The sequence below is a fragment of the Sprattus sprattus genome (genome assembly GCF_963457725.1).
Source record: "Sprattus sprattus genome assembly, chromosome: 10".
NCBI classification, from domain to species: domain Eukaryota; kingdom Metazoa; phylum Chordata; class Actinopteri; order Clupeiformes; family Clupeidae; genus Sprattus; species Sprattus sprattus.
The window spans coordinates 8,248,131-8,271,831 of record NC_137908.1 but is presented as its reverse complement, the minus strand read 5'-3'; the positions used below and the strand labels follow the sequence as shown (position 1 = coordinate 8,271,831).

The following is a 23,701-nucleotide window of genomic DNA, read 5'->3' as shown; positions in this document are numbered from 1 at the left end:
CAAGAAAGTATATTTATTAGACAAACAAACAACAGCAATTGGCTGACAGTGAAGGCCATGATAAACCCTTCGCACAAGGTTTATCTAGTCAGAAGTTTAGCTTTCAGCAGGGATAACCACGTGGTGGATTTCTCACGTCCGAGGCTCCCTGTCTTGCGAGGATGGCAGTTTTGCACAAGGTCGGAAGAAGCACAGTTCCTTTCTTATCTCCTCTGGTCTAAACATGCTCTTGTTCCGCATATAAGACTCTCTGTCTTCTCTGCCAGCTCCCTGAATGTTTTGTGGTTGCTTTAATAAATGGCAAGACGCCAAATAGAAGCCTTCAGCCTGCTCCGTTGCTACGACATTGTGTGCCAGCCTATTTACCCGTAATATAAACAAATGCTATCATTGACATAGTCTTCAGGTTCATAGCTCTGCTTATCCTTGTAATATTAAACTTGTGGCAGGAATTCTGTAAAACCCCACTGATCTGTTCTTCAACTAATACTTTACATGCTGGCTCATTCCATTTGTATCCTGCTAAAATGTTTTATCCTGATGCACGTATGAATTTGAATCTGTTTGCTTTTGATTCTCTCTTCCCCACATCCCTGCTCTACCCCCTTCTACCTACCAAGCAGCTGTGTTCCCACTCGTGACAGGAAGAAACCTTGAACATAACCCAACTCATAAGGGAGTTTTTTCATTGCCACTGTCACCTGAATGGGGGATCAGACTCTGTAAACTTTCAATTCTTATGGGCGCTATAGAAATACGATTGATAATAATTGAATTGAATAAGCAGCATTGGAAACCTCGAGACTCCCTACGCATTAAGTTAATCATTAACTTTTTGCCAGCAACAACATTCATAGGACATTTTTGGGGCTTTACCAAATCAAACTACCAAAATGATTCAATTTCCACAGCTCTTCTGCATAGTCCGTTACGGTAACCCAATAAAGGCCCTCCTACTCGCAGTGGATGATCTGGGCGCTTAGTTGTGTATCATCATCCTGGTAGCAGAAAACGACTTGGAAACTACTAGCAGTATGTCAGTCCAGGGTGTTATTTATCACTTACAGTCATGAAGGGAGAAGCCGATGCATTTCCGATCAGACGGGACATTCTTTCACGATGAGAATTCATTGCAAAATTGTGGTAATTGCAGTATGTTTCGGAGTTTTTCTACTTTTGTACTTTTTAGGGGGGAATGCCGCAGACGAGCCGCCTTTGAAAGAAGTTGAGAAAGACAGCTACTTTCAATCCTCCTCTGGACCTGGAAACATAGTTTCAGTGAAATTGCCAAAAAAGTCACATGAAGAACCTCATATAGCACCCAAACACCCACGTCTGAGCCGAAAAGACGTGAAAATATCCATCAGAGGAGGCGATGTCAACGCAAAGCTTAGGTAAGAAATGTGACTCTTCGCAATGTTTTGCGTGATTGCATTCCTTTAGCTAAAGGGTTTGTATCCGCGTTCAACATTTAGGAATGGCTATGCTCAATAAACTAAAATAAACTTAGGTATCAAGTTCTGTTGATGCAGTGCAGTGGGTTGTGTCTGAATAGTTCGGTGCGGTAGAGCAAAGCATTGAGACATTTTCACTGGTCTCTTTTAAGTTGCATGCAACCGTAGCAATAGCCTTCTGCTGCACGATTGCAAGTTGTAGTTACAGTGTTTTCCACGTCCAACACCAGCGAGATGGACGTTTGTATCTTGCAGAATGGAGCTGTGTGCCCCCCTATACGTCGGATAATATTATATTACACAGAACTGTCTATGTGTTTGGAAAAAAACATTCCGTCCTTCCCACTTCAAGCGAACGTTTACCTATAGCCTTGACATAAACGCCCAATGAAACTCTGACAGTAAGCCACAGCACGTCTTTGGAGTTCATTTTGTGGACATAAAAAACAGACCCTTGTGGCTACCCAGACTGCAAATAAGCTATTAGAGAATTAATGGGCAGAAACGAAAAAGTAAAAACATTAAATATATTTATCTGTCACCATGCAAAATCAGAAATCATGGCATGAAAGGGAAAAGGAAGCCTGTCGTTGCTTTTCTAAGTGTAGAAAAAGGGCACATTTTATATGCGCTCATTTTGATCTGCCAAGTGGGAACAAGACAGTGGAAATTTGAGAGAGAAAAAAGGACCTGGTCAAAGGTCACCTTGAAGAGGCTTATCCTTATTAAAATCACACCAGTCCAAAGGAAACATGGTACAAAAATCAATCAATGTTTTTCCAAATGAATTTAGCATGCTCCCCTAAGACCATCTTGAAAGAGATGTCGCACATTCTGGCCACTGCCTGGGTCAATAGCAAATCAATATTGAAGCTGTGATCTCGGAATGAGATAAGGCTACAATGAGTTTGAAAGGAAAGGCCTTCGTCACAGGAGTTGATGTGAAGCATTTACTGATTTACGCATTAATAGTATCATTTGTATCCTTCACTCGGATCAATGCCCTAGGCAACAGGATATCATCAACGAGATCAGGAAATGTTATTGGCCATAATTGGTTATAATGAAGGATTATTCATCTGTGTCCAAATCATTTTTCTAGTCATTGCTGGCTTTACAAGGCTGCATCTCCACCTATGCATATACTGTGATTATATTGAAAATCTGGAGCCAAAGGGCCTACATTATGATAATGACTTAACCAGAGGAAAGGAGGGCTCTGACGATGAAAACACACTGGACTCGACTGGACACACACACACACACATACACACACTGTCCATGACACTCCATCTCTGCCACAGAGGGGGAAGCTCAGGGGAGCCATCTATTTGACCCCCCCCCCCCCCCCTTTTAAAACGATGCCTTGATTAACTCTTTCCTGTCCACTCCCTTATATCCCCCCATCTATCACACTCTCATCCTCTCTCCTGGTCGGCACGTCATTTGGCAGTGTGTTTCCTGCCCTGCTCATCCCAAATATACAAACAAGGCTCTCCTGTCTGGACCGCATCACTTCCTGTGGACATAGTCTGGCGTCACACTCGCTGCGGGGAGATTTCCTGTCTCATCTGTACGGATTAACCCTTCTTTTCAGGTCGTGTTTGTGGAGCCCGTGGCTAAAACGGGTAGTGTAGAAGTTTAACAACAGGCTACCTAAACAACCCCAAAAACTGTGCATCACTTAAACAAAATGTGATTGCCACAAACACTTTCCAGAGTTTTGATCACACTCAACTGAAACATAACAAAACACATGAAATGATGAGACAGATGAAACGAAGAGAAGAAATAACCAGAACCAGAGTGTCCCATGCCCCAGCTCTCGCACACGCACACACACACACACGCCAGTGCAGCTGGATCTAGTTTCATCCAGTTCAGGGTGTAGCGGTGTCTTACTTGGCCCTGTGTTTTCCATGGCTGGGCTGTGCATGTGTGTGTGTGTGTGTGTGTGTGTGTGTGTGTGTGTGCGCCAGAATGACGTGGAAGTAGCAAAGCTGTTCAGAGTCTCCTGCTCTCAATTAATCACTCCCAACAGCAGAGCACGAAGCACTCGCTGGCCTACGTGTACATCAGTGTTTCCCACAGAAATTTTGGAGACTATGGGGGGGGCGCACATGTCCGGGGGTGGGGGGGACGCGCGGTGGGCGCATGTTTACCGGTTTACCACTTTGGGGGGGGGGGGGGGATGTTTTTTCGGCCTAAAATTCCTCATTTCGCGGGAGCTTCCCACTTTTGGGGGGGATAAGCCCCTACATAAAACCTATTATTTTTCCTGTGACCCAACAAAACTAGGGGGGTCTGGGGGCATGCTCCCCCATAAGATTTGTTTTTAAAAATAACCTTTTAAATAGTGTCCTCTAGTGGGTTTTAGGAAGATAAATTAACAAATTGAGATTTAAAATATGGCACAAATATAAACATATTGAAGACATCTGCTGAGATTTTGTTTGGGATTTGTGTGAAGCAAGAGCACCCTGACCCGGGAGAGAAAGCTTAGGAACAGCTACTACACTTTGCCTCCACATATTAATGTGAGGCCTCCTTCTCTGCAATGACTGATCAAAACAAAGCAGAGAAACAGACTTTGCCTGGAGAAGAGCTTGATATCAGCAGTTGCCTCCCTTTGTTTTAGGAAGAGAAATTAACAAATGTAGATTTAAAATATGGCACAAAAATAAACATATTGAAGACTATAATGGTCTAAAGGTGCTCATTATAGTTAATGTCAGATATCCTCTGTTCAATTTTCAAACTCTCCCTCACTATATTACTTTTTTGATCGAGCAATATTCCATGACACCTGATACGATGCCAACGTGACCGTTTCAGAGTACTTAGCCGAGTCTGACTGATGTATCAAAGAATGTACCTTGTGCTTGCCCAGCTCTGCTTTTAGGAACTCCTGGGCTATGTTAGCATCCAAGTTCAAGGCTTTAAAATGCGACCGTGACGTCTGCATATTAAGCAAAGGGGTTTTCCATTTCGCTCCGCAAATAATTCCTCCCATTCAGGCAAGAAGGCCCGGTGTTCATATTCATACATTCGTTTAGCTCTACGCTTTGCTGGATCCATGGCATTCTTTCAGTAGCTAGCTACCGCTAGTCTGGCTAGTAACTTTCTGAAACTGGGTGCACACATTAGAATGTTTCACTTTGGAACATTAACGTTACTTGAAGACATCTCTCAAGATCGAGTGATGACAAAATACACATGAATAAATACCCCCATTCAAATCGGACAGCTTTTTGACTGTATTTCCAAATATATTGCGAGCAAAATATGCATTTTAGATGGTTTAGATGGCCGGCAACTACTAACTGCTATCTTATCTCCAAACAGAAAGTAACGTGTGCGCATCGGGGCAGAAGTCCGCAGAGGACAATTGTAAACTCGCCATCATCTAGTGACAAAAATGACATGCCGTTGTGCAAATAAGATAAATAACACAAAGCTATTTATTGTGTTCAATAAAATAACAAGCTATAGAGTATAGACCTGTTCTGTAGGAAAGGTATCCTTAACTGACTTCCGTTGTGATCTGGCGCTTTATAGAAAATTAAATTGAGCAAAGTTAACTTGACCTTTCAGGGGGGGTGCCGTTGGGGGGCGGGGCACCCCCTTATACAATGGTAGGGGAAACACTAACATATCTCAACAGTGTTTTGTTTTCGGCACAGTCGCAGGCAGACAGCCGAACTTCGTGCTCTCATGCAATCCCAATGAGAGCGACACGAACTTCGTCTGAGCAAAAAAAAAAAAAAAAAAAAAAACTGTGCACGCAGAGACTAAGGCGGCCGAAATTAGACTATGGCGGTGCGCCATAGTCTCGTCAATATGTGGGAAACACTGTGTACATACATGCTATGCAGTGCACCGCTACAATGCCTCTTCTAGTCCAGAGGAAATCATATATGGCAATACTATAGCGTTTTGCAGATAGGTCTGTGTGAGTATCTGCCACTGACACGTGGAGGGGTCATAAAATGTTGGGGTTAATGTAGCACATAGGTTCAGAGATGTTCTGGAAAGCTGTGAAAGCCATCAGGAATGACTTAAGGCCCCCTTACATCCAGGCTCACACACACACACACACACACACACACACACACACACACACACACACACACAGACACACACACAGAGACACACACAGAGACACACACAGAGACACACACAGAGACACACAGAGACACACAGAGACACACAGAGACACACAGAGACACACAGAGACACACACACACACACACACACACACACACACACACACAAACACAGTACATATACAACTCCCCATTCACTTGTATGCTGACAGGGTTTGGGAGTCCATTCAGACTACCTCACTGTAACTGCAAGAAGTACAGCTAGTAATGGCCCAAAAAAAAGGCACCCTCTGGCAGATGAGAGCACAGCCTCGATCTGGAAAATGTGTTAATCAGCCTGGTGTTTGAGATAGTGCACACACACTTCAGGGGACTATTAAAGAAGGCTGTATTTGCTTTGGCTCATGGGGCTGGCAGGAGGGGGAGATGAAAGTGGCAGCATTTTTTCTGATTTTGGGAAGCCTTTTGATATTATTCATATGGTGCAGCCATTCAGTCAGGGACAGGCTCCGGGCTCCGGCACTAGCAGTGGTGAGTCAACCACAGTCGCTGGCGTGTTCTGCACAGTCAGATGGAATGCTTTGTCTGTGGAAGTTGCTCTGAGCGCTTAGCAGCAGCAGAGAGGGGATGATATAAACATTTCATATCACAGTAGCCACGGCCACAATCACTCCAAAACATCTTGACCTAAGTATATATGAAATCCCCTGTCACACTATGCATATTGCATATATATTAAATGTGCATAAGTGTATTAATATGTACTTACAAAGTAGCTATTGGGAATGACAGCCTAGCAGCTGCCTAGCCTAACTGTAGCCGTAGGCTATTTACAACGTTAAAGTTTAGAAATTTTGTAACCATAGTCACTAGTAATCAGCCCAAGTAGAAAAGTAGCGGAACATCTCACTTGTTTCCCCCTGTGTTTGCATGCAGTGCCTTTGCCTAAGGCCCATGTGAACAACATTCAGTACCTTTCTGCCTCCCCCCTACTGTTGCCTGTAACATACCCAAGTCCTCTTTTGTTCCGTTATGCAGTCGGGGGGGGGAAATGTATCCAGATGTGGAGGAGGAAGTCAGGAAACAGCTTACATATGAACGCCGGGTGTGTCGTTTTGGTTTACAAAAAAAGACAGCACCGCATTCTGAGTCAACACATTGTAACCAGCACATACAAACCTTTACTGTGTGAGTGATGCCCTGAAACATGCAGAGGACATTTATAGATCCCCTCTCTCCTATCTGCCCTCGGCTCCCGGCTGGCTCTTGTGAATTTTAAAGCAGCATAAACAAACGCTCGTGCTTACAAAGAGCACGCTCACCTTCAAAAGCTTGAGCAGCCCAGCCACTCCCTATGGGGACCCTCATCTATAATAATTTGTGCCGAGTGATTGTCTCTCAGTCAAGCAGAAAACGAAGTGTCACGCATGAGGTCTGCTCTGTTTTCCTCCATGGCATCTGTCAGGCCCTCGTGTGGGTTTATCTAGGTGTCCACGTTTGCCTCTCCATGAAGGCACGAGCATTTACCCCCCCCCCCCCCCCCATCCTCCTCTCTCTGCGCCACAAAAGCCCCTTTTGATGTGTTTTTTTTTTTATTGAAACTCGTCTCTCTCTCTCTCTTTGCTCTCACAGGCTACATATTCTTTTGGCAGCGTAGTTTGTTTCTCTTACAAAACCCCTGGATAAATGGTGGACTGTGTTCCTCGGGGGTGTGTCTCATATCTGTGAGAGACCACGAGTCCCTACGAGCCATGAGAACATCAGCTTTTACACAAGCCATAAAAACACATGTGAAGTCATACATCTTTAGCACAAGGCTGCACAGACCTCTTTCAGTGCCTTTTGCTACGACATACAGCGTTGATTTCAAGTCTGTCGCTGTGTCCCGTACTCCCTGGGCAGCATTTATGTATGGGATACAGGATCCATTTGGCTGGATTAGAAAGAAACATGTTATGGATACGGGGCCCTTGGGACAGAAGGCTTGTCATGTGGTCCGTGTATCCGTTGGCTGTCACTCCCAACAGCATGATAGCCAGAGTGTGAAATGTTTCCCAGACCGATCATCTCTCTGTCTCTCTCTCTCTTTCTCTTTCCTTCTCTCCCTCTCTCCGTTATGTTCACATTTCCTTCCTTTTCTCTCTTCCAAGCCAATGGTTAGAATGCTTCAGGACGATCATTCTCCTTTTGCTGCACAAAGACAGCATTCAGTGAACCGCAGATATGTTTTAAAATGAAAGGTATTCCAAGTCTCATCACGTGAGGTCTCATACGCTGCTGTTGCTCCTGACAGGCAGAAGAGTGATGCGGGGCGGCTCGTGGCAAAGAGCGGTGGCCGCGCGTCCGACAGCATCATGCACTTGGCCGTGGTGGCCTGTGGGAACCGGCTGGAGGAGACGCTCACCATGGTCAAGTCTGCCTTGATCTTCAGCATCAAGAAGATCAAGTTTCACATCTTTGCCGAGGAGGACCTGTCCTCGGAGTTTGAAAAAGGGGTATGTGCGATGAGTGGCTGTGGGATTTTGGTGTACATCCAAAAAGTGTGTTTTCGTTTGAAAGGGCACACTGTTTTCAGGAATTGTTAATGTGTTGGTACGGTGTGAAACATTAGTATCTAATTTGTATACTAGTTGATATGCAACATCTCTGCCCAAATCAAATGTGCTTGTTAGCTTGCAGTGTCGCATTGTAATGTTTATATATGTGCATATATGTTTATTTTAAGATATTCTTAACCACCAATATGATTGAAGTAAGGCATGAATTGAACATCAATTGGAATGGTACCACATGGCGTGACCAGTTTCGGTCACTTTATGAATGGCTACATGATTAGTTCAACTCGAGGCCAAGAGGTTGTTCTATTTCCCAGTGGAGCTCATTTTTATGGAGACAGTCATATTGGTCGGCAGCCCTTTGCCTGAAGCAGCTGTGTTACTTTGTGCAAGTCTGGGATGCAGTCTCTCAATAATCCTCGCATAAGAAGTGAGCCAAAGGTGACCGTTTGCATAAGCACTAATAAAAGGTCGGTCTATGGCTGCTTTGAACTGCCTCTCCCACAGCCATTTTAATCTGAAGCCGGATCAGGGCATATTTTACCTCAGAAAGAGCCGTTTCGCTGGACCATTTATCATTTCTCAACTGGCTGACCTTTTTTGGCTTTCTGGAGGACTTTTCCCCCAGCAAGAACACATACTGTATGAAAGCTGCTGTGAGTCATGGCACCATCTGCCATTTGTTTTGCTTTGTCAAGTTGTTCTCGACTGTCAGCCATTCCCTTTTAAAGTTCATACGTTTTATTTGAACAGTCTGGTGAACTTATTTCGAGTGCTGGTCAGAAAGCTCAGCCTTCACGCTGGATGCTTGTAGAATGCAATTATAGGAAGGGCTGGGAATCGCAGGTTAACGCACGATTCATTATTATTACAATATTTTTCCTTTAATATGGATATATCACAGCACAGGAAAAGGCATGGCAAAATAGAAACAATGTAAAGTGCACTCTAATCCCAGCCAGTAGGCTAACTGTTAAAGGTCTATTTTGATGGAACGTCTTCTTACTGCCAGTTATAATTACGTTTCTTGACCATTACCACTAACAAGAACCCCGAACATGGGGGTGGAGGGGATTGACTCTATGGAAACCCATTATGGTTAGGTGGATACATTTGTTTTGAACTGTCCTGAGTCTGAGAAAATGTATTGATATTTGGTGGCACTGTATAATTAATGTATTGCAAGCAGTAATATTGCAATATATCACTGTATCGATTTGTCTTTGTCCCAGCCCTAATTATAAGATGCTTTAAGGGTAAACCGAAAAAAAAATATAGCTGCAAGCAGCGATGGCGGTTTCCTCCTCCAAACGTTGCGAACCAGGGAAAAATTTATTTTTGTGACAATTTGTCACTGTATAGAAAAATCCATGCTGCAGACTTGCCAATGGGATATTCAATTTCAAATCCAACATTTACAATGCTTTTGCCTTGAAGTTTAGACTGAGGGTAGGTTGTGTGTGTGCTCTTACCCTGTGTGTCTGTGAGAATGTATGTGAGTGACACCAAGCTGTGTGTCTGTGAAAAAGTATGTGCGTAAAACCAATGCTGCGCGTGTGTCAAGAGAGAGACTGAGTGTGTGAGACACGCGCAGAGGAGCAGAGAGGCAGACCTATTGAAAATCACCCTAGAAATTAGCCAAGCATGCATGTTTCAAATATTCACCAAAAATCCACTTTTCATCTTACAGTCAACTTTTTTTCAGATTTGTGTACTAAACATTCTCAAGTGTCTTCACATGAACTTGTGATTGAAGATCATCTCTGGTGATTTTGAAGAAGATTTGCCAAACATTGTAGGAGGAGTAGGCTTTCAAAGGTTTTTGATAAAACCGGAAATAGCGGAAAATCTATATAACCGGAAATTGACGTGATAGGGTGTGTTTAATTCGTCTTGATCCAGGGAATCCAATGGTACCTCATTTTTGAAAATCGGTCATACGGTTCAAAAGTTGCTTGTGTAACAAAAGTCCAACTTTGACCTGTTGGTGGCGCTAGAGTGGTCTAATGAGAGCCATGAAAATTGGTTTGAATGAAGAAGGGACTGTCCTTAATGAGTGTGCCAAATTTCACAAAAAGTTACCATATGGTTCTATGGGCTGCCATTGACTCCCATACCGGAGGAAACCTAATACGTTTGTCCACCTTAGTGTTCCAGAAGCTAAACATGCCAACACCCCAAATGTGCTTACTTTTCTGGTCTACTGTATGTCGAGGGAGCAAGTGTTGATAGTCTGACTGCTTTGATCTTTTCGACCATGTCAGCACCGTCACTGGCAGCTCCTCATGTTGTGTCCCTGTGCCTCTGATCTGAATCGTTTTGATAATGCTTCCGATCATCGAGGGGCTCAGGCTGTAACAGAGCAGAAAATTGTTGGCTTCGGTTAAAGAGCACAGGCATTTAGAGGGGTTATGCCCAGGCCCTTCAACTGCACCCCAGGCCCTGGTGAGCTTGCCGCTGAGTGGGGCCAGGAAAGGTGCCGTGGGGGGAAGCTCGGTCCTCTCCATCTGGCACCTTGTTGAAAACATGCTGATTTGTTTAGCTGATATTTTACACTAAAGCAATAGATTCTACCATGCCCTTGTCTTTTTTTCTTTTCTTTGTCCGGATTAAAATGTTGTGAGTTTTATCATTGCCTAAACAGTGTTGGATTGCCTTCGCTTTGAATGATGACATTGTCCAAATATTTGCTCTTTTCCAGTTGAGCCAGTGGCCTCGTCCTTTCTCGGCCAAATTTCAGTACAGCATCTACCCCATTACCTTCTCTGTGGGGAATGCAGATGAGTGGAAGAAGCTTTTCAAACCGTGTGCTGCTCAGAGACTCTTCCTCCCAGTAAGGCTGCCTCTTCTTTTACTCAAAAGCACCTTCTCAGTAGCCATCCCATCTGTCTGCAATGTGTTCTGCAGCCTAATCACTCTTATGAAATATGATGGATTTTCTGTTTTTGTGCTGGCAGGTCATCCTGAAGGACGTGGAGGCTCTGTTGTATGTGGACACCGATGTGCTCTTCCTGCGGCCAATGGATGACATCTGGAGCTTTTTCAAAGCCTTCAACAACACCCAGCTGGCCGCCATGGCTCCGGAACATGAGATTCCAAAAATTGGCTGGTACAGCCGCTTCGCCAGGCATCCGTTCTACGGGGTGACGGGCGTCAACTCTGGTGTGATGCTCATGAACCTCACCAGGATCCGTAGCACCCTGTTCAAGGTGAGGGAACCCTGCAATTTTTAGTTTATCAAAGCAGCAATGCGCCCAATTTGCCTTCACATACTGTGCTGTAAATAAGCTGTGTTTGGACTGGTGGGTGTAGTGGAGTGTAATATGGAATTAAGTCAAACCAATTGAATCTAATTCATTACCCTTCGCAACAAAATGAACAGATAGAAAAACATGCAAACTATTTCTGTGAATCACTGTGGAGTAGGTTCAATATGGGTTTAATAGAATATGTTTCAGATTAGCTACTCATTCACTTTTCTGAAGGAATTTTGGTTATTTCGGGCAAAACAAAATTATTTTTGAAAGCACAGGATGTCATGTAGACAAAAATGACCCAGCTTTTTTATGATCATTTTACAAAACGTGGAAGTGCTGGTGTGGTGACTCACCCATTTCCCTTTTATCCTTAAATCCTTTCAACCGCTTCCTTGTATTCTTTCTCTCATTGTCATGCAAACTAGTGTGTCTTTTCTTCTGCTGTATTCTTCTGCTTTGTCTCCTGCTGCTTATCTGATATGGTGAACTGAATGACTAATTACTTACTACTAATTACTAACTGACTGCTTAACCTCGAGTTCAAAATACATACTTGCTTAAAAACATACTGCTTGTTTGGAACAGGCAGTGGTAGAGGTCCTCTGATTATGCTATGTTTTAATGGAAAAGAGTAATGCCGTGCTTCACCTGATTTAATCTGTTGATTCCAACAGAATAGTATGATTGCCACTGGGCTGTCATGGGAGGACATGCTTCATCCCCTTTACCAGAAGTACAAGAACCACATCACATGGGGTGACCAAGATCTCCTCAACATTATTTTCCACTACAACCCAGGTAAGGTACCAGAACCGGGCTCTTTTGAGACCCGTGTCGGAGGCAGCGAGGGATAGGAAGGAAAGGAGACGTCAGCAGTTTTTTTTGGATACATCAGTAGGTCATAGTGGTTGTGAATGAGAATCTTTTTTTGTACTTTAAACAACATCTCGCCGCAGGGCTTTGATGTTGCACATAATGTATTTTTGTATTAACAGCTGGGTTTCACCTGTAAACCTCAAACACATTTTTCAGGGTCTTTCATAAATGGAGTCCCAAGGACAGCCCCCTCCCCCCGTTTTTAATGGGAGTGTTAATTATGACCACAGAGAATTATCTTTGCATTCTTCCAAAAAGGTGCAGCCAGCGATTCTAATCCCATTCACTTTTTGTCAAATACAGCAAATTTCTTGGTTCTATTTTTGCACTTTTGCAAAATCTCGGTAGACAGTCCTGGGCCTGAACAATGTTTCAGGAACACAGAAGGGAGGTTGTAATTTGATATCTGAAATATCAACAACCTTTTGCAAAACAAAATCACAGCCTGCATCTTTAAGCACATACTATATAGGCTGAAAGGGCTTGTGTAAACGGTCCAAGTGACAGAGGAACACGGTGTAGTGTTTGTGTGAGAACATTAACACCACTCTCCCAGTTAACAGGCATTGCCAGAGGCACAAATGGAAATGGAAAAACAGGGACGTATGGAAAGAAGCAAATGTCAACAGTTAGCCTCTTGTATGGACAGAGCTCAGATCCTCCTACATCTGTGTTTGCAGTGCCCATATTTGTTTATGTTGGTTAAACACATGTCCAGATTCAGGGTGCTCTCAGTGATTCAGCAGTATGGCTCTCCCCCCTCCAGAATGTTTGTACACATTTCCATGCCAGTGGAACTACAGGCCGGACCACTGCATGTATGGCAGCAACTGCAAAGGGGCAGAAGAAGAGGGTGTGTCCATTCTTCATGGAAATCGAGGGGTGTACCATGATGACAAGCAGCCAGCCTTCAAAGTAGTGTATGATGCCATACACAATGTGAGTACAAATCACATCAACATTATAGGAATAATTATTCTTCAATCTTTGCTATGGACAATTCCATTTTCAAGAATAGGAAAACCACATAATAGACCCCAGACTCCTTTTTTGATTACCTTCTATTCAAGATCTCTAAATCCACCTGTATGTGCAAATTTAAGTAGATGGATTTTCCTGTGGTTAAGACCTTCTGTGATCAAATTCTGTGCTTTTGTGTCACTGGGATTCTATGTTGCAGTAAAAACTGGATGAAAGGGCCATAGATGACAAAATATGTTGCCCATTGTGCATTCATTGCATTCTCCCCATTCATTTTGGCAACACGTCTAATAGCTAATAGAAAACATTGCAGTCCTTCCAGGCAACATGAGCCCCCTCTGCTGTTCAAATCTGATGAAATAGATAGTGCCAAATCACGTTGACCCGATTTCTAGCTGTTTCACAACATTCTTAACTACCTCACTGCATTTATCTTACTTGTTCTCTTTTGTTGTCTTTCTTTCAGTATCCTTTTGAGGAGAATCTTTTCCAGTCGCTATTCTTCCCTCTTCAGACCAAGTTTCTTGACACCGTGAATACACTGTGTGGTCGAATTCCACAGGTGTTTCTGAAGCAAGTGGAGAAGACCATGAAGGCTGTCTATGAGCAGAAAGTGGTCAGACATGTTAAACATCCTCCTGTTTAACAGCTTTGAACCACATTGGTGTTGGTCAGTACTACCAAGACAGAAATCTGCCTCTTTATCCAGTGAACAGAACAGGATATCTTTCTGTGAAAGATGTGCAGAGGCAGGAAATGACCTTTTCACATAACAGGGGTCAACTCTAATCAGTAAAGTCTCAAAGTCAACCATACGGATGGGGTTTAATGAAAAATGAGGATTCCCGTTTGGACCTTTTGAAGAACATGATGTTTTTGGCTTTGAACAAGGATTTCCACTAATGCACTAATGCATTTGAGGAAGATGCAACACTCCGCTCTTCTACATGTCTTTGATGAATATTACTCTAAACATTACAAACTCATCAGTGGGCTGGTGTGTATGAATGTGTATACTGTGTACAGTTTTTTATTATTTTATTTGTGTCTTCACGTGAAGCTGGAAAGAAGTTATCTCAGAAGAACAAAGTACTTCTCAGTTAACAATGTGTTTTATGAACTGAACGGTTAAAAATACATATCATATTGTGAAAACCTATAAGTACATAGCTGTATTTCATTTGTTTTGTTATGAATTTCAAATTGCAATCAAAAACCAATGACCCTTTAATTCAGGGGTCAGCGATGGACAAATGGTGATCCCTGAAATTGATGGAGTATTTTCCTGTTAGTTAATCTGAAATGATGGCTATACATAATTATACAAAATGATGTAAATTAAAGTTTTATGTAATTTTCTGTAACACTTTTGTTCTTAATGTACAATTTTGATACATACAGATTTTTAATCCATTTGCCAAGTTTTCAGTTACCGTATACAGACAGTATTTCAGTTACAGTATATTGACTATATACTATGTGGAATATAGTCTTCTCAAGTGCACTTTTGCCCAGCCAAGTTGGCTTTCAATGGTAGGAGGAAGTGAAATGTTTTATATGGTGCATCGATTTGTCTATATTAAATGTCCAATACGTTCTTACCATGTGAGCTCTGAAAGCATTGTGTCACTATGTACACTGTATCACTATTATGAATGGAAGATGGTAGAAGACAATGTATCTGGAAAATGAATTTCTATATGCTGCATTGGAGACTGTGAGGTCAATCCATGAACTGTTGCATTTGTGTTTTTAAATGGAAAGGGGCTGTATTAAGCATATGTTGCTATACAATAAATCCCTCTGTTTTATAATAAAAAGAAGTCATCCATGCACATTTACTTTTACTATATTAAAAGTTTAAAGCAGCAGTATGGGGTTCTAAAACTAGTGACAAGCACTGATATTGTAAAAGCTAGCTTGCTTACTCATGTCTTTTGTCGGGTGAGGTAACGTAGTGATGTGACATCGCTTACATTTTTGTAGGGGGTTCCGACTTGGATCACATAATTAGGCTGCGTATAATTAGGCTGCCTAGGTGCCTGGGAACAACAGCTGTGTTTATCGTCTCATGAAATACCATGAAAATGAATTTGAAGATGATATCAAAACTACTTGCCTACCAGACATACCTCAAAAAGTGCTAGCCTAAATTCCTGCCCACTGTTGTTTCCGAATTGCACACATTTTAGGCCTAAATAAGATGTAGACAAAATGACAAATTTCCCCAAGATTACCCCTGTTTTATATTTTACAACAGATACTTTACCTAGTACAGCTACTCAAACAAGTTTAGGTAAATACTTTTAAAATGGATACAACCATTGCTCAATGCCTACTCTTCCTTTGGCGCAGCATGATGGCAGATACGCTGACTGTAAAGCAGATAAGTCTGGCCATTGCGTAATTGAACAATTTCAAGGTTCACTGTATTCCACTCCACCACAAGCGGTGACATCACGAGCGCCATATTGAAACTCTTTTGCCTTTCCCATTTTTTTCTTGTCTCTAGGCGGCCATCAGTGGTCTATCTCCAGCTGAATTCTGAAGATTTTTAGAGAGCATCTCAAACATGGAAATCGATACCCTTCTGGAGGCTCTAAAAGGTTATACACTTTTAATATATCAAATTCCTGCGAAACGCCGAAGTCGACTTGATATGAATATAAGAGTTTTTAATTTAGCCAGCTATGCTAGCTATCTAAGTTACCTTGCTAAGTGATTAGTATTAGGACGTAGCTAGCTGTGATAGCTCGCTAGGCAATTTATTTGTGACATCGGCTAGCTTGGACAGCCAACGTTAGCTGTTGATACCTACAGCTCACTAAGATGGCTTGCTTGGTAGCATGTAATTGTGCTACTTAGTAAAATGTAACTGTTACTGTGGTCATTTATATAATCTCTGTTGTAATATTTAATCATTCCCTGATATATGTCATTGGTATATAATGCATATAAAACAACGTTAGGTTGTAACTCATATATTGCCGGTAAACTTCGCAAGCTGGCTGGTTAGCTAGATAGCTAGTTAGCTTCAGTTTGCCAATTAGCCGGTGCGTTTAAAAGCGAGCCAGCACTTGCAGTACGGGGTATTTTATGTTTCAAATTCTATATTCATAATACATAGTTGTCTGATGTGTCATTGCCGTCACCAATGAGCAATGGTGCTAATGTTATCTAAGTGGTATGGTTGCTTGGCTAATGGTTGCTCGATATGCCAGCTATATGCAATTATTGGTTTGCTAGTCACAAGTAAGTAGGCCTAACATGATGTTAAGTGTATTTTGAGTCGCCTGACTTAAACTACCATCGTGCAATACATGTATTTCCATTAATGTAGTTTGCCGTCGTCAAATACCGCTACCCTTCCTCAGTAGTATTTTATTATTAGTGGTAGCTTGACACATGTATACGATTTTTCTTGTTGTAATGGTAGGTAACATGTTATCGCTAGTTAGCTTGATATGCAGTTAACGTTACCCATTCTCTGTTTGTGGGTATCGACAGCCAGTCATACAGCCAACATTTGCCAAAACTATAGTGAGATAACAAAGCGAGTTTTACCTCATTTATGAGAACAACTGCCTTCATTTCATAGGTGTATAAAATAAACTTCCTCCTACGTTTCCAACATAACGTTAGCTGGTAATCATGACATAATAGTGAAAGAGGTAACATTAGATCATCACCATTTGAGGGGCACACATGTTGGTCAACCGCTGCATGATTTGTTTTTAACCTTGTTAGCTATCTAGATAGCTAACTAAACCATTAAAGTTAACTTTCGCTAATTACCCGTACTTGAGTCGGTGTAAGTTAGCCTCACAGTCAACAAGTCAGCCAAGCAGCTACGGTTACCTGAATGACATTTGCGATTCTTTTCATTATGTTCTTTCTTCAGACTTTGAGAAGAAAGGAAAAAAAGAACCTTTTCCTCTGTTGGAGCAGTTTCTGTGCCACGTTGCCAAAACTGGAGAAACAATGTAAGGCCTTCTAATGGACGAAATCAGAACCAGTAATACATTATTGTGTAATGAGAATACTGTAAGCAGGTATAAATGTGGTAATAAAAAACCCACATGCTGGTATGTGAACCAATGTGATCTAAAAGAATCTCAAACTTTTAGTGATGGGACAACTTTTAAATAAGCACTGAGCTGAAGATCTAGTAGGATCATCTCAACCTGAACATTTCAACCTGAAATATTATGGTACTGTGCTTATGAAAGGGAGAGTCTGCATCTCTGATCATTTACTCTCTCCAGGGTGTCATGGTCCCAGTTTAAGAGCTATTTCATCTTCAAACTGGAGAAAGTGATGGATGATTTTAGAGCCTCTACACCGGACCAAAGGGGCCTTACCAATCCAAATGTGGAGTGCATTCCCTTTGATGAGATGAAGGCACGGATAATGAAAAATGTCAATGGATACACAGGGTATGGAGTCAGATGTTTCCAGTGTGATTAGTGTTGCATTTGCCGACTGGTAGAACTCGAAACTGGTGTGACTCTTTGAACCTGTCTAGATCATAGCCTGAGAATAGTCTTTGCATACCAAAACCGCCTTCATCTGTAAAGCCAAGTTCTGTAGTTTTGTACACCTTAAGCTGAAGCTCAAGTGTGGTTATAGCGTCTTTTTTTTAATGAGTATCATCTGAATACCATTTGGCAATTTATCAAATGGTTTTTTCACATGTGCAGTAATGTATAGTGTCAGATGTAGAATGATTGATAGATTTCAGTCTCATCTCTCTGATGTTGCTTCCCCAGAATCCCGTTCACCATCCAGAGGTTGTGTGAGCTTCTCACTGAGCCAAAGAGGAACTACACAGGAACAGAGAAGTTTCTACGAGGGGTTGAAAAGGTGAGCGTGAACCAAAATTATTTTATTAAGCAGTTTAGGGATGCTTGATGTTGAGTAATTATACTTTTAACAAACTTGTTTTATGTAGTTATGATAATGAGTGTAATTACCTCCAGCAAGGAGGTTATGCGATCGGGTCCGTTCATTTATTTATTTGTCCGTCTGTTTGTCTGTCTGTGGACAAGATTTCTCAGAAACTACTGGGCGGATCTTTCTGAAATTTTTAAAGAGGTGGATCTTGGTCCTGGGACATCCCCATTAAAATTTCAGGATGATCTGGATCCGGATTCTGGATCCGGATCTTTGTTTTCACACCTAAAGTGACATTTCTCGAAAACCAATGACCGGATTTTAATGAAATTTACAATGAATGTAGACTTTGGGCTATTGTTCAGATGAACGTTTTAGATCTTGCTTTAGATCTTGCTTTACTATCAACGTCAACCCTTGCTGGAGGTCAGAAATCTCGGATTGCTCTTGTTAGATAGGTCTGGCTTTGGGACCCATAATTGCCCACGGGCAAGTTGCGACCCAAAGTTATAGAATTTAAGCCATAAAATAAACACAAAAATGTATAATAAACATAGGGTCCACTTTATCCCTGCGTCCATAGCACATTAGTCTGACATCCTAGACATCCTGTTGTCATGTAGGGACTATTTGCTACACCTTTTGCCTAATTTTAAATTATTCAAACAATCATAAAACTGCATATAACATCACTAGTCTAAGTCACATGCTACACGCAAATGATAGGGAAATGCGTTCCCCAGCAATATAACTACAGTATAAACCTTTTACTTTTCTGACAGAATTATTAATTCCATCACAAGGATTCAACCAAGACAGCTAGTTATTTGAAGCCATCTACACACATGATACAGCACTACTCTAGCTGACACTCTGGACTCACATATAGTAGGCTATTCATCTGCTGCTCACGCAGAACTGTTTGACTGTCTCCGAGACTTTCCCTTTGTGATTGAAGCACAAGATCCGAACACTCTCTTTTTCCTACAAAACTCATTAAAGTTCTGAAAGAAAAAAGACATTCAGCGATCCACTTTTGGTGGCCCACCAGTTAAGAAGCACTGAAATAAAAGGATATTCTATCAGATAACAGTAGGAATTGCACTTGTAGAAGTTCAAAAATTATCTTTCCTCTTAATCCTCGTAGTGTCATGTTTGACCTCACCTGTACAGTCAGCAATGTGTTTAAAAATGTATTAAATGTTTTGCTTAAACACAACAGTTTGAACTTACTATAATTTTTTTTGTCCTACTATTCTCAGAATGTGATGGTCGTTAGTAGTGTGCACCCTACATCAGAGTAAGTGACTGAAATCTCTGACATTTAAAGCAGAATAACATTATCGCTGGAAATGGCAGGAAAGGGCACTGATGTTTGTATATGTCTTACTGTTTGTAGGAAGAATGGATGCAGTGGGATCAACAGAATGAATGGTGTGATGTTACCTGGAAATGCATCTGCATTTACAGAGAGGTAAGGATGGTCCTATCAAAGTCCGCCTAACTTCTAGCATCAAAATGCGATGCAGTGTTGCATCTTTTTCTGTCCTGATCTGTCCTCTTTATGTCTATTCCCCCAGGAAAGTCAATGGCCCTGGGACACCCAGGCCTCTAAACAGGCAGAAGGTCCCCCTAGCCAGCTCCCTAGCCACCAATGGCCTTCCCGACAGCACAGAGAATAAAGACCCCAACAAACCACACGGGTAATGTCCACAGGCATGATATCTCACACTCAGCACTTTTCATTAACCATACTGCATTCATTCATTCTTTCTCTCTCTCTCTCTCTCTCTCTCTCTCTCTCTCTCTCTCTCTCTCTCTCTCGTTATCTTTCTTTCTTTTTCTCTCTAGAGAAACGTCTGCATCAGGTCCCAGCCGATTTTTGTCGAGGAACAAGCACTCGGTGAAAGAGGATGACGAGGGTCTGGAGGAGGAACAGCCTGAGGTGAAGAGGCTGAAGTTCCTGAAGGACGGCGTGGACCCAGCAGAGGAGGACGACGACGAAGAGGAAGACGAGGAGGAGGACGAGGCAGACGAGTCGGCGGTGGAGACCCTCCGACCGATGCTGGCCGAGAGCTCGTCGGACCCCCAGCAGGCCCACGCCCAGTCCTCCGTATCGCCAGAGAAACAGAGGGATGAAGAAGAACTAGAGGAGGAAGAGGAGGACTCTGTGCCTGCCAGCTCTGTAGCTGTCTGCCAAGACCCAGGTAAGGCCGCCACCCCAGTCACGTTGGTCGTGTTTGCCTTGGCATGTTTTCAGTGTTTGGATCTCTTCTTCATAGAGCCCTAACACTGTGATTAGATTGTGGAATCCTATGGTAGTGAATGTGGTTAAATTAGTGTTCAGTAACTGGTGTGAAACTGTAGAAAGCTTATTCCCATAGTGGAAAGCATTTTTGGTCACATTTGCACCCTCTCACTAGAGTCTGTTTTGTAACAGTGGATTTGTGATTTGCTACACAGCTGTTGGAGCTCAGATAGACAGCTGCTGCCAAAAGTCATCAATACTTCAGACTTTTTTTTTTCAGCCTGCTGTTGTATGAGGCTTGTAAGCATCCTATGTAATTTTCCAAATATTGTCATGTATTATTAAACACTGATGCTTCTCAACAAATAAGTGATGAAACCAGAAGAACTGATTTATTAGCAGGTGGTTATAAACTTTAGTATTATAGATTCCAGTTGTTGCTGCAATCAAACGGTAAAGCAAAGCCTTACCAACTCATCGTGAATGCGTGCACATATATAGCTTTACTACTATTCCCCGGCTCACTGCGTAAGCTGTACAATTAATACGTGTAGGTGAATGGCCCTTGGGAGCTGTTTCTGCGCTTGGTGATTCATATTGTTATATAGTCAGCCACCTGAATCATTACTTTCAACTTTCTCTCTCTCTCTCAGAGCCCTCCAGCACCCAGACAGAGCCTTCACCCGAGGAGAGCAAAGCAGGAGAGAAGGAGGCAGAGAGGGAGGCCAACTCGGAGCGGGAAGTTCCCAGCAGTGCTGGCGACAACCCGGAGGAGCCTGCCGACATGGACCAATCAGAACAGAGGGCACCCTCGGGTACGGCTGCCAGCCCCGAGGACAGGGAGGCGAGAGAGGAGAGCAACGAACATGTCAGCAGCAGCAGTAACAGCAGTAGTTGCAGTGAGGAGATTGAGGAGTCCACCGCTGCCACCACCACCCCCTCTGACAGTACCACAGAGCTGCCTACAGAGGGCGCCCCAAAGTCAGGCGCTCAGGACTCGGCCTCAGCAGAAGAGCCAATGGAGGTGGATTAGAGCCATCGTGACCACGACAACCAGCAGCAGCAACAGCATAACCATTTGCCCTCAACACCAACCTTCCCTCAACCACCTACTTTGTCCTGCCCACACACCCTCCCCCACCCTCCAGGGCTGAGGGCAGTGATTTGGAACACCTTAGCTCTCACCAGGACACTGATTGGAGTAAGCCACAGTGGCCTCCCCTCCTCCTCCTCCTCTTCTTCTTCTTCTTCCTCTTCCCAACTCTTTCTCTCGTCTCATACACACGTTGGCTCAGGAGCAGCTCACTTGGCCCCAGCTGCCCTTCCCTGAACCTCTCCACATGGGTCACCTGTCGATGGTGTCTGTGCGCGCCTGTGCGGTTTTTTTTTTTTCTACTTCAGAATTTGAGAGTTTTTAAAAGACTTGATAAAAGAGTAGCTGAATGCTTCTCACACGCTCCGTTCTGTTCTGTTAGTTGGTTTCTATCTGTCTGTCTGTCTGTCTGTCTGTCTGTCTGTCTGTCTGTCTTGTCTTCCCTCCAGGTTAGATCCAATGAGACGGCCTTCCTGGTTTTTCTTTCCCGTGGCCTGACCACAGTAGGGGGTTTGTAAAGGTGACGTGTGTTGCTTTCTTTTTTTTAAATTACATTTCTGTTGAATTTATATTGCTTAGTGCAGCAACCACAGACGTGTTGACTTTCCCTGTAGGTGCAGACGCACGTCACCAGAGTAGGCTACCTGCACTGTAGTTATGCAGCCACTCCAAAGATCCACAATGAGTATGTTTTGAATCTGGAGCTTTTACCGCTCCCTGCTCCCTCTGTTGAAGTTTTTTCGTATTCTGTCTCTTTCACATTCTTGTCCGACGTAGGTCTTGTAGGTGACTCAGAAAAAGAAAATACTGTAGCCTTGTTGACTCTCGTCGTCTCTAGTTGAAAATGACTGCATAGAATGGCATGGCAAAAGCTACTTAACGATGTGAAAGCCAGTTTAGGTTGCTATCCTCACCCAACGCCAGTTGAATTCAGTCAGAAGGAAAGAGAAGTGAGGAGAGTGGGCTACATCAGGGAACCAAGGTGGAGGGATGCCTAACATTTCCCCCTTCCCTACTGCCCCATCTCACACACTATGTCGAAATCTCACTGACTGTTCCTAAAGGAGGACGTTCATTTGGTTCCTTTTTACCTGATGTTTAACACACAACCACAACTCTTTTTTTTTTTAATTTATGAAGACATCTCAGTTAAATAACCTATATATATTTTTGAAGAAGCAAAACTAAGGTCTTTATCGTTTATTGTTTTGTTTGATTTTTGGCAGCCAGTTATTGATGACTGGACGTGTGCAGCTGAGAGTAGGTAGTTGCTGAAACATCTGTGTGTGTGTGTGTGTGTGTGGGTGTATGTGTGTGTGTGTGTGTGTGTGTGTGTGTGTGTATGTATGTGGCGCTTGGATGACTGTCCCGTTGCTGAACTCAAAAAGTCTTTTGTTTTTTTTCACTGACTGTGCGAGCTGAAGCAATAACTGGCTCCCTAAAGGCACAGTTCTCTCCACAGCTGTACTGGTTTTGATATTTAGAATTTTTAAATTCCTGTAGAGGTTTTTTGTAGATTTACAAATATGTGTTCACTGCCTCTGTGAATCCATACGAATTGTACATTTCTTGTGTATACCTGAATGCGTGTGCTTTACAGTATAAATAAAAGATTTTCAATACAGTTGAGGCAATAAATGTTACGGGTTTTAATGCTTGCTTCGTTGATTCATTTTATTTTTATGTTTGCATCCATTGTTTTTCTTTCCTGCTTACCAGGGAATGTGTGGCATTTCACTTGGATTTGGTCCCCAAAAAGGTTGTGGCATTGTGGGTATTACAGTAATTGCATGATGTGGACTCAGAAACAGCGATTACAGGCTTTAAAAGCAGCAGTGTGGGAACCATAGCGCCACTGCATGCTGCCATTAAGAACTACTCGATTTTGTGAACTGGTGTTTCGGCAAATATGTCTTTTTCTTCTTCCCCTGGTTTTATTTGGTGTAACGAGGACTAATGGTTAGTACTGAAGTCCTGGATTCTGGCGAACGGCTGGTGTTTAAACTCAAGAACCAATCAAAGTACACCTGACCCAGCCACATGTTGATTGCCTGGAATAGTGTATGGCTCAGTCTGAGCCACTTTGTTTCCCCATTCACAAAGGCATGAACAGCCGTTTAATTAGTGTGCTTGCCCGAACGAAGGGAAGCACAGTAAATGTGTTATCGTCAAGTTTTCTTTATTTATTCTCCCCGTTTTTCTTGCAGCTAACTACTCCTCGCCCGATTGAGCTAGAGA

General features: G+C 42.7%; 2 protein-coding genes across 2 annotated transcripts; both read left to right on the top strand.

The window, feature by feature from the left end:
* Positions 1 to 1,019: 1,019 nt before the first annotated feature.
* Positions 1,020 to 14,764, top strand: gxylt2 (glucoside xylosyltransferase 2). Its single transcript, XM_080845482.1, has 7 exons — positions 1,020 to 1,394; positions 7,854 to 8,055; positions 10,817 to 10,948; positions 11,073 to 11,324; positions 12,047 to 12,170; positions 13,015 to 13,187; positions 13,696 to 14,764. The coding sequence occupies exons 1-7, from the start codon at positions 1,120 to 1,122 to the stop codon at positions 13,873 to 13,875; spliced, it is 1,338 nt and encodes a 445-aa protein (XP_080701608.1). The 5' UTR covers positions 1,020 to 1,119; the 3' UTR covers positions 13,876 to 14,764.
* A 958-nt stretch (positions 14,765 to 15,722) lies between these two features.
* On the top strand, positions 15,723 to 23,047 carry ppp4r2b (protein phosphatase 4, regulatory subunit 2b). Its single transcript, XM_080846782.1, has 9 exons — positions 15,723 to 15,835; positions 17,131 to 17,212; positions 17,495 to 17,665; positions 17,999 to 18,092; positions 19,385 to 19,422; positions 19,522 to 19,596; positions 19,703 to 19,825; positions 19,974 to 20,329; positions 21,024 to 23,047. The coding sequence occupies exons 1-9, from the start codon at positions 15,802 to 15,804 to the stop codon at positions 21,401 to 21,403; spliced, it is 1,353 nt and encodes a 450-aa protein (XP_080702908.1). The 5' UTR covers positions 15,723 to 15,801; the 3' UTR covers positions 21,404 to 23,047.
* The last annotated feature ends 654 nt before the right edge of the window (positions 23,048 to 23,701 follow it).

What these genes read in the sequence shown, in the direction of transcription:
- ppp4r2b (XM_080846782.1), top strand. Translation starts at nt 15,802, where the DNA reads ATGGAAATCGATACCCTTCTGGAGGCTCTAAAAG. An exon ending in GCCAAAACTGGAGAAACAAT is followed by an intron (nt 17,213 to 17,494) that starts GTAAGGCCTTCT and finishes TACTCTCTCCAG; the next exon opens with GGTGTCATGGTCCCAGTTTA. An exon ending in GCATCTGCATTTACAGAGAG is followed by an intron (nt 19,597 to 19,702) that starts GTAAGGATGGTC and finishes CTATTCCCCCAG; the next exon opens with GAAAGTCAATGGCCCTGGGA.
- gxylt2 (XM_080845482.1), top strand. Translation starts at nt 1,120, where the DNA reads ATGAGAATTCATTGCAAAATTGTGGTAATTGCAGTATGTTTCGGAGTT. An exon ending in CTCAGAGACTCTTCCTCCCA is followed by an intron (nt 10,949 to 11,072) that starts GTAAGGCTGCCT and finishes TTGTGCTGGCAG; the next exon opens with GTCATCCTGAAGGACGTGGA. An exon ending in TATTTTCCACTACAACCCAG is followed by an intron (nt 12,171 to 13,014) that starts GTAAGGTACCAG and finishes TCCCCCCTCCAG; the next exon opens with AATGTTTGTACACATTTCCA.